Source organism: Opisthorchis viverrini, assembly GCF_000715545.1.
Source record: "Opisthorchis viverrini unplaced genomic scaffold opera_v5_242, whole genome shotgun sequence".
Taxonomy (NCBI): Eukaryota; Metazoa; Platyhelminthes; class Trematoda; order Opisthorchiida; family Opisthorchiidae; genus Opisthorchis; species Opisthorchis viverrini.
In genome coordinates, this window is record NW_008751898.1 from 203,608 (window position 1) to 214,265 (window position 10,658).

Consider the following 10,658-nt stretch of genomic DNA (forward strand, 5'->3'; position numbering starts at 1 on the left):
CATACTCATGAAATTGGTATTTCAGTTTCACGGGATCAGCTTTTTAAGGGGGTACATTCCGGCTAATTTTGATAGTCGAAAACACGCCCAACTTTCCCAATAAATGGACACCGTGCAAGATACAAAGATATTTTGTAATCGGGGTGTTCACACACACAGAAGTCAGCCAAAAATTGGTGACTTCGGGTTTTATCACCAGCCTTCGACAACGTAATGGGACAGCCGAAGCAAATGGTACAAGTATTTAATAGTAAACACATTTGTAACCTTGACGTTCGTTACAGTGCACCAGAACGATGAGCGAACCCGCATGATACTCTTCAGCTCTCTTCATTCGATTGATTGCACATGAATAAGCTACCTAGACAGACTCCTGTATGAAGCAAGAAGAAATTACTATTTTGGGGACGAAATATTCCAAAGTCAATGAAATGATTGACCACTGGGAGGTCGGTCATTGTTGAGTTGCTGTGAATTGCCTCATCACTTATCTTCACACTGGTATTGCAACCACGTAACGTGTTACAGAACCGGATGATTCGTGTCGGTTGCGCCGCAATAGACAGGTTGTGTCTTGCCTGACCATGAATGTCTGGACGCACATATCAGACAAGCGTATCAGACCACCTGCAAGCAGTAATAACGATATCTAAAATGGTTGAGAAGAGCTTGCAAAACACTGTTATGCTAGCTTAACAGACCGGCATGACCTCCCAGAATCACTTGTTCCCTGTCGCCAGTCCGTTTTTGTTCCATTTAGTCTATGTTTTCGGGTTCAGTAGATTTGTCAGGTGTTGATCAGGCCCCTTGTGGTCTAAATGGGGTCAGTGTTCCTATGGGCCGTTTTGTTTCCGAGCCGTGCAGCCCCTCTTAGGCATCGAAACTCCCATCATCTAATCAGGCTCTCACAAGCTAGAGGCCACTTTTTAACACTGAGATGATTTCCCTAATATGCTACGTTATTTGTAGTACCGCATCTAGGCACCGAATTCTGTTTTCTGTGGGAAAGTTATGGTTAGCTAGAGATAGAGACTCAGTTTGAGCACTTTTTCCGCCAGACTAGCTAGTTTATCCCTACATTCGAAGACAGAATGCACCAACTGAAGACAGAACTAGTGCACGCAAGTTAACCACATCGTCACAACCCTCTTTGTTACGAAAACTCTATTGCGCTTAAAAGCGTCCAAGCCTAGGAAGACCTGCCTAGAAGGGGAGGTCAAATAATGAGGTTTCCGAAGCGTCTGAAAAATAACTGTCATGGAAATAAGGCGCAGTATGACTCACCAAAGTCCAATGGTATAACCATCTCTGGCATGTATGAACTATCAGGAATAAACCAGGCCAGCTACCAGCTGCCCCAAAGAATACACCACAGTCCGACGGCTAAAACATTACTTCAGCTGTCTGTAAACATCTATGCACACAGACTACAACACAGTCGCGTTCGCTAACTATATTTGGAATGTTCGTGCAATAGATAGATGCACTAGACCTCTCGCCCCCGTATGCCGATGTGCAAAACTGGAAAACTAGGGGCTGAACTGCAGTTCGCCTGGAGAATTTTCATGATTACCAATAGCGTTTCGTACAGTGGCAGTTGATCAAAGATTCATTAGCCAGAGGAAAAAGCGTCACGGTTGCATAAGGGTCAGCGTACTTTCAGCTGCTCTCTACAAGAGTGATAAGGCCTCCGAAAAGATGTTCTGGTGCTTGGCTGCCTGTTTGGGTGGGGGGCGAACGTTTGATTCTGCACGACTGGGGACACACTTCAGCAGTGGCGGACTGCTTAAAAGAAATCCCCAGAATACAAGGCCGGTCAACGATTCCCCTCTGATTATATATTCATTTATTTGTGAATGTTGTACAAATACGATGCTTATCCCAGAGAATCAAGGAAAACTTTTGATTCTATGGAAAAAACTGAGCGGTCAGACATATGAAAAGTGCTATCGTTAACCATCTACTTGGTGTAGACCATCGAACCAATCTGGCCGGACTATAATCTATCGGGTACCCTAAAATTGGTCGAAAATCATTTGAGAACAAATGCTCGAAAGAAGTGAAGTAATCACCGCTCGGTCAGCCGACCCCTCTCTTTGCAACAAGAGACACGTGAAAATGTGACACCGCCTTTGTCTCCGATTGGGTGGATGGTACTGTTTTCATACCGAATGTATATTAATCTGGTTTTCTATCTTACCTCATTTACCCGATGAGATGTGACTGAGAATGATAATTTGAAAACTTTCGCGTTACCTGTCCGAGAGTCTCTGTATCAGTTTTGCTTTGAAGTAGGCTTAAACACGTCGGACTAGAAAGTATAAGAGCATGAGGATCCATTTTGAAAGATTTTACAACGTAACACCTAGGTTTTGATCCCAGATTTTTACAGCTGCTTCCAAATAAAGATCATATTTTCTCTTGTGATGGAACACCAGCGGACGAATCCACAAAGCAACGACAACGTTTAATAACTTACGACGGTTCACTGTCCACTTGATCGGGCTTAACTGCTTTCCAGTTTGCGTGACGGGCATTCGATGAAGACAGGTGCGTAGATGGCATTGGGACAGTTTGAGTAGCTGGAAGAGGGTTTCTGTTAGTTGACGAAGTTTGTGAAAGTTGTTCCCCAGCTCCTTCTTCACCCAGCTGGAGTATATTCCGAGCATTTCGATACCATTGGGGATCAGAAAGCGCAACGAAAGTGGACGCGGAAAACTGGTGGCTGTGCATGTCGTCAAAAAACACTTCTGGGTGACTAAGCCAATAGCTGTCCGAACTTCTTTTTGTCTGTCTTAGAAAGCCGGGTTTCCAATCCGATGACGACAAAGTCGTTTTGCTACTTCGCAGTGAACCATGTAATTGGGAAAACTTTGACAATATAAAGTTGTGAGGTGCTCGTTTAAATTCCGTGGCTTGACGAATAATCTTATTCCGTTGTTTGATGGCTGCACGGTCTCTAATACGCGGGGAAAAAGGATGGGATAGGTCTTATTCGTGGTTCAAATTGATTACCTAGTTTAATAAAGAGAAGAATGGAAATTAGTTTACCTTTTGAATATATACTCAGGATCGACAGGACCCTCCTTCATTCAACCGAACTTCGCAATTACATTTAAAATCTTCGGCTGTGAAACGTCTTCTCTATCAACCCAGCTGTTCCGATTATTTTATCACCGTACCCCAGTTCACTTAAACTGCAATCGACCAGTCGTTTAGGCTTACAGGCGTTAACTAGAAACTAAAAACTTAGTGGCATTACAATCCAAGCATTACAATCCAAAGATGACGTGTGGGTGACGTGCTAGATGGCTGTAGTTGGTAAATGTTCCACACTACCGTCCTGAGAAGTGCTACACGGGAGTCTTACGTCCACCTCCATAAACAAGAAAACTGTTGGCCGCAGCTCCAAACATTTTTCCTTACACATCCTTACATCATCGCTTCCATTTTAAGTGCGAGTTTTGTCTACATCTCCCCGCTTTCTCTGTCTTTACAATAACCCCTAAGACTATTTTTCGTCTTATTTTCAAAATTTTTGCTCAAAAGTCTCATCAGCTGGCTTAACAGAAGTACTAACTTTGTTGTGTATGACGCTTATTCAAAACCGATAATACCTGTTAAGTCTTCTGAGCCCTTGGTAATTTCAATGGGCACAAACCTGTTTGAACAACTCCTAACCTCACACGGGTGCAGACGGCCACAAGGGCGATTTTTACTAGGAGCTCCTTGTTTGAGGTTCGCTTTTTCCACCCTAATTCCAGCCCGCGACTCTTGCTCATTGCTCATTCTAACCACTCATCTTTTATCGTGCAGAGTTGATCCCCATGCGCCCATCAGCTCTTCCGGCGACTGTGTCAATAATACTTGTTCCAGTTCAACTCCCAACACTTATAACACAGTTACTCCTCTCATGCATTTTGTTGACAATCCCCTGCTGACTGAAACGACAAAGCCTCTCAACTTGTTCCCCAGGGCACACCTTTAACGACCCTACGATTTGCATTGAGAGCCCCACAAGTATCATTAATAACGGACTGCTCGAATTTATACCTTATTTTCCCAAACTCGGGTGACCCTTACCCTCTCTTCTGATTATATCATACATTACTAGGAACCCCACACAACCAGCAACCCATCGCTACGCGCCACTACGCTCCCTAATAACGCAGTGATGATGTCACCTTCATTGGTGATGAAATGTTTGCAATCCAAATGCCCTACTCAGCGAACAAGCCATCGACCATCTACGCTACCTAAACTATCGAAATTTTCCTCTATAGGAAATCCGGTTTTTCACCCTTTCGCTTTAGCTCGTTTGGACTGACTTGTTGTCTGCCATTCTCGTACTGCCATTATTGACAGGGATAACGATATACTTGTCTGTGGATAGCGTGACTAATCTACAAACAGCCCTACCGGAATACCGTCCTGAGAAGTGCTACACGGGAGTCTTACGTCCACCTCCATAAACAAGAAAACTGTTGGCCGCAGCTCCAAACATTTTTCCTTACACATCCTTACATCATCGCTTCCATTTTAAGTGCGGGTTTTGTCTACATCTCCCCGCTTTCTCTGTCTTTACAATAACCCCTAAGACTATTTTTCGTCTTATTTTCAAAATTTTTGCTCGAAAGTCTCATCAGCTGGCTTAACAGAAGTACTAACTTTGTTGTGTATGACGCTTATTCAAAACCGATAATACCTGTTAAGTCTTCTGAGCCCTTGGTAATTTCAATGGGCACAAACCTGTTTGAACAACTCCTAACCTCACACGGGTGCAGACGGCCACAAGGGCGATTTTTACTAGGAGCTCCTTGTTTGAGGTTCGCTTTTTCCACCCTAATTCCAGCCCGCGACTCTTGCTCATTGCTCATTCTAACCACTCATCTTTTATCGTGCAGAGTTGATCCCCATGCGCCCATCAGCTCTTCCGGCGACTGTGTCAATAATACTTGTTCCATTTCAACTCCCAACACTTATAACACAGTTACTCCTCTCATGCATTTTGTTGACAATCCCCTGCTGACTGAAACGACAAAGCCTCTCAACTTGTTCCCCAGGGCACACCTTTAACGACCCTACGATTTGCATTGAGAGCCCCACAAGTATCATTAATAACGGACTGCTCGAATTTATACCTTATTTTCCCAAACTCGGGTGACCCTTACCCTCTCTTCTGATTATATCATACATTACTAGGAACCCCACACAACCAGCAACCCATCGCTACGCGCCACTACGCTCCCTAATAACGCAGTGATGATGTTACCTTCATTGGTGATGAAATGTTTGCAATCCAAATGCCCTACTCAGCGAACAAGCCATCGACCATCTACGCTACCTAAACTATCGAAATTTTCCTCTATAGGAAATCCGGTTTTTCACCCTTTCGCTTTAGCTCGTTTGGACTGACTTGTTGTCTGCCATTCTTGTACTGCCATTATTGACAGGGATAACGATATACTTGTCTGTGGATAGCGTGACTAATCTACAAACAGCCCTACCGGAATTCAGTAGTCTTGCGAAACCCAGAGGATTATATTACTGTGTTCCATCTGTCCTTTTATTCTTAAATCAGACCTAAACCTGAACGCACATATTTAACAGAACTCCAGATTGTTTCAAACCCTACCATTTTCTCCCTTCAAGCTCCGTTTCAGACTGGCCTAATGCTCCTAGTTGATGTCCATTACCCAGGGCTTTTCACTAAATAATTAAGCCTCCTGGTGTGAATGGTATTCCCACTATTTTATCCTGTACCAGTGTTCCACAACTACCATCGATTCTGTCTCGACTTTTCCATCCTTTTCCCTTCAGTTTCATTTGCTCGATTCAGGTCATAACTACTGTCCATTGCCAAACATACCTCCTTGTCTGACTCGGACGCCCATCGTCAAATTTACATCAATCCTATTTTGTCAGATGTTCCAGATTATATCTCGGCCGTAAAACCTTTACGTGATCTGGAAAACGACACCCAGGCACCATCCTGTGCTGGCCACTTTCTGAAAAACGTATCACATATATGTTCATCTGCATGTACTCTTTTCGTGAGACGGTCTTGACGTCTGGAATTCTTTCGACCAGCCGTGACAAAACAGCCTGATTGCCAAACTGCTAGTGTGTGGACAATTGAACAGGTTTGTAACCTAATGACAAACAGGTGGAATCAGGTACTTCTTGACACTACTCTTCCTGAGATGCATACAGACCAGGAATCTGTTCATTCCCCAACTTGTTCTCCTGTTTATCGGTGACCTTGTCCTTCCGTTGCTGGTTGGTTCGATGCTTCTGCAGGTGGTGCACCCATCCGATTTTCCAGCAATTGTCCTCGATTGGTCAAAATATTCCCTCACAATGGGGTGTAAATGATCCCTTTGCATATCTTTCGCACTTAACTGCGTTCAACCGACGTCTCCCCTTCTTTGATCAGTGACATGCAACCCCAAAGGCACAGTGATGGTATCTTTGTAGGAAGATAGCAAGCCCACTGCCAAGCTCAGCGGGTAAGCCAGTAGCCACCTGAGCACGAACCTGTTAAAACACCCGAGGTACCAATGGCTCAACACACAGCTAACGGTTGAGTGAAGATTGTTTGCTGGGCTTTGACAACCACAGAATGAAAAATACATCCCTCCAGGAAATAACTGATTGGCTGCTATCTGTGCCGCTCGCTTTTCCGCACTAGAGACACCACAAAATATGGCTGTAGACGATTACCTATTGCGTTAAGACTATCACTTTTCACGTAGATTGTCTCGATGGGTTTTGGGATTTATATGAACCCAAATGTAAATGCTACACCAGTGTGAGGAACGATGCCCCCTCCTAGTTCGCTACCTCCCATTGTAGGGTTCGTCTAACTAAACTGTCATAGTGGAAGGGGAGTAAAACACCGGTTTTAACGCTGATAACAGCAATGAAGATGTTGTTGACGATGGCGACAATGACCAGTATAAGGTACTTCCTGGAACCGCATTTCAGATTTGATAGGTTTACTCTAACGATAATGGCTGGAAAAGTCACGTTTCAATCCCATTATTATTATCGAGAGATTCTACGCATTACCTTGCGTTCCACCCTGGCACGGTTAAAGTGAAGTAGCGCACCGGGTAACTTCATCAGGAACATTGTATTGTGGGCTCGTAATGTGTGATTGTGGTAGCTCTGTTGCTGGCTCTGATGAGACTTCTCTGTCTGTCACTTCTGCAACACTGAACAGTTAACCTAAAAGTTACCGGAGAGAGAACGAACAGCGAATCAGAATGGAGCCGCTTGGACGTACTTGTGGTGAACCTCGACATAGCAAGTCGACAGCTGTCATCTACGAATCCGAGGTCAACGGAATCCAGCTGATTTTCTATAAGAATGCGCTTACATTTTTCAGTCGTGCTGAATAAATATGATACTCGCATTTGAACGGTAGTTCTCCCAATTTGGCGCAGATATCTAGTGAGCCCATCAGAACACTGAAGTAGAGGGCAATAAACTCGAGTTCCGCTTTTATCGCAGCTCATCAGTAATGAGTATCCTAGACCGGGTGGGCATTTGTAATCCGGATCTCTGATATGCGACAGAGCGTGTTACTACCAGCCCACTGGCGAACGCTGGATACACCTGAATATCACGTCTGCACAGGCGAACCTGTCTACATTTCAACAGCATGACTGGTTTATTCAACACCTCGAACGGTGACTATGAAACTGTCTCGGATGCGTGCGAGGGTCGACTCAACTGTGAGGACTTCCTAGGCAGTTGGAACCAATAACATCTGAGGCCTGTTGGACACTTCTTGGTTAGTTGACGGTGGTTACAAGGTACAGGGTAGATCAGTCACATCGCTTAAACGTTAACCTGCCGAAACGTGATAATTCAGGTGAGTTGAGCGTGCGCAGTGGAGTAGTAGCCTGAACAAGTTCACCACGCATTTCAGATGTCCGAAGTTCGAGAACCGACAAGACCAAGGATATGATAGGTTTTCTTGAAAAGAAACACTCGAATCCAGTTCTCCCCCCCCTCTGGTATGAACTCGCTTGTCTCCTTGCACCAGAACGGCAAGAGGACCGTTCAAACGGAGATGACGCGAATGCTAACTCCGCGGATATCGAAACTACTCACAACAAACTCAAAACTTGTTTTATCCGAAACACTGTTTGTGTTTGTTGCACAAGAACTCTCATTTAGTATGTAAATGCATTGCGGTTGTCAGCATCCTATGTGCATCTTCGTCGAACGTTGCGGGTAGTAAAAACAACGTTGTCTGTTACAAACACTTGCCTTTATCCCTGATGGACACACAGGATAGTTCTATGAGTAGAAATGAGTGTTTAGGATGCACGCGACTGCTGTGAGATGATAATAAGATTGGGCTTGATGCCAGACCTATGGTCAGAATTGCCAGTGAGGAGAGTCACTATCTGTATTTACTGAAAGAGTTCGGATACCACGTTTGTCATGAATTTGCTGATCCGTTTCAATAAGGGAAGAGATATGCAACTCTCGATTGAGCTAGAAAAATTTTCAATCTATGATAAAATGCAGGTTGCATGGAAGGAAAGGCATATGCGGGATAATACGACCTAAGTGTTTCACACAGCTTGAGAGCTAACCAACAAAAAGTTCAAAACTCACTTTATAGCTTTGACGCATGATACTGACCAGCAAATAATATGAGAAACGCCAAGGACGATTCCAACAATAAGAAGGACGATCGTACTTGTCCGGAATTCACTGTCTTTAGACCCAAACTTGTCTCCCGTCACCAGTTCACACAAACTCAGGAGCAATACAAAAGTACAAGCTTTCATTCGGTCCCCTTTTGTCACCGTGACTCACGACAGTGCTGACAGTTTGTGCTACGTGTATGCTTCAGACTTCCTCAAGGTTATACTATCAAATGGAGATCGCACATTATCGATTTTCATGAACAACCAATTAAACTTAGCCACTCACGTGTTATCAGGATGCACTAGCCGAAGCCATCTTATATAGTATGGCACAATACATATCCCAGGATAAAAGGACACTGTGAAGAGGTTTAGAATGTGTCAACTGAGAGCGGGTACTGCTTTCCGTATTTGCGGCATTTTCATGGAACATCTTTTGGAAACCGTTTACAGGACAGGTGGTGAACAAGTGAAATAGCATAGGGTTCATTAGCAAACGCTTACCGGTTATTTTAGTGCCCGAATGAGAAAATAAACCAGAAGTCGCTTTGTATTAGACAGTTTCTGAGAAATGATTCTTTACTTGGAATAATCATCATCAGTGGATATCACAACTAACTTTTTAGATGAGCTGGAATAAAATAACCTTTTCAGGTCACTGAAAATAGCACATAAGGTTGATGGGAACTAGGAGACTGCGCCTACCTGATGAAACCCAAGAAAAGTGAAACCAGTCGTGGGCTGTCGAATAGTTTTCAGCAACCTTGTGAATAGTTTCCTTTATGAAAAGAGCACAAAGACTGCTTTAGTCAAGGCTGTTGAAGGACTACCGGCTTTGCAGCCATTGAATTTTTCATTAGTGTTGGACGAATTACTTGTTCGACAGTCAATATATTGAAAAGTGGGGGTGAGTGGACTCATCGTTTTCTGGTGCTGTTGTAGGAAAAGATGATACGGTACCTTAAAGAGCATTTGAATTAACCCAGACACCAACTTCGCTTTGTGCATGAAGTGAAAAAATAAAGGAAATATTCTGCTGAAGTGACGTTCACAAGTTTTTTTTACGATGGGAATACTTCCTAAAGCAAACCTCAAGTTGAGGTAGAAGTGTGACAAGTTGGCGTCTCAGGTGCCGTCCAAATGTACTTCGACCCCATCTAAAGCAAATTTCACCCTTGCTTCACCTTGCGAGCGACTTGAGCATAGGTTCCTTCACATCATCATCATCATCGTCATTTTTGTCATCATGGATATGTTAGTGTGTAAAGGGGCCACACCGGTTTTTATGTCAACCATCACCTGCCTTCAGTTAACGAAATATTAACTGAACAGAATGCATGACGTTGCAAGTTAGCATCCACTATCAACACGGCCTCTCGAGCTTTCTGGCTTGTCTGCGTTGTTGTGGCTAGGAAACATGAAATGTATCACACTTGACCGTGCTTACTGACGAGCAGTTTGTTGCATTTCAACCGGCCTTTAGGCTAGGTACTCAATTTTTGTTCTGTACGTGACAGCACCCACTTGGTTACCGGGGATGACAACACTAAAAATGTAAATACGTAAACGGTGTGGTCCTTATCCGACACGACTGTATGCATACAATTCTGTTTGAAGTGGAATGGCTATCAGGATCGACATTTGGGAGAAGTCTGATCTGATCTAGCGTACATCACAAGTAGCAGCTGCTACAACTTGGGGGCAAAATGTACTCAAAAGAGAATCGGTAAAAATCTCTGGTTGGGCACACCATATTCTTCATCTAAGGATTACTCCTTATTCCGGTTCTGCCTGAAGCTTTGACGAAGTACAAAGAATACAAAGCCAAAATGGCGCACCAATTCTGTTTCCTGAAACACTGTCGCTACTAAGCTGATTTGATTTTCTTTTAATTTTTTGTCTATCGTTTAACCCTACATTGATATTTTACCCTTCTACATTCATCTACACAATATTTCTATGCAGACAATCAGTTGCTTTCCCTTCAAC

At 43.7% G+C, this 10,658-nt stretch overlaps 1 protein-coding gene across 1 annotated transcript in view; it reads right to left on the reverse strand.

Annotated features, from left to right (window-relative positions):
- Positions 1-8,877, reverse strand: part of T265_08853 (hypothetical protein) — a gene marked incomplete at both ends in the record, with an annotated part of 23,168 nt that extends 14,291 nt beyond the window's left edge. The window contains 2 exons of the mRNA XM_009174770.1: positions 2,480-2,959; positions 8,635-8,877. Of these exons, the coding sequence (XP_009173034.1) occupies positions 2,480-2,959; positions 8,635-8,810 (656 nt within the window). The remainder of the gene's footprint in view (positions 1-2,479; positions 2,960-8,634) is intronic.
- Positions 8,878-10,658: the final 1,781 nt, after the last annotated feature.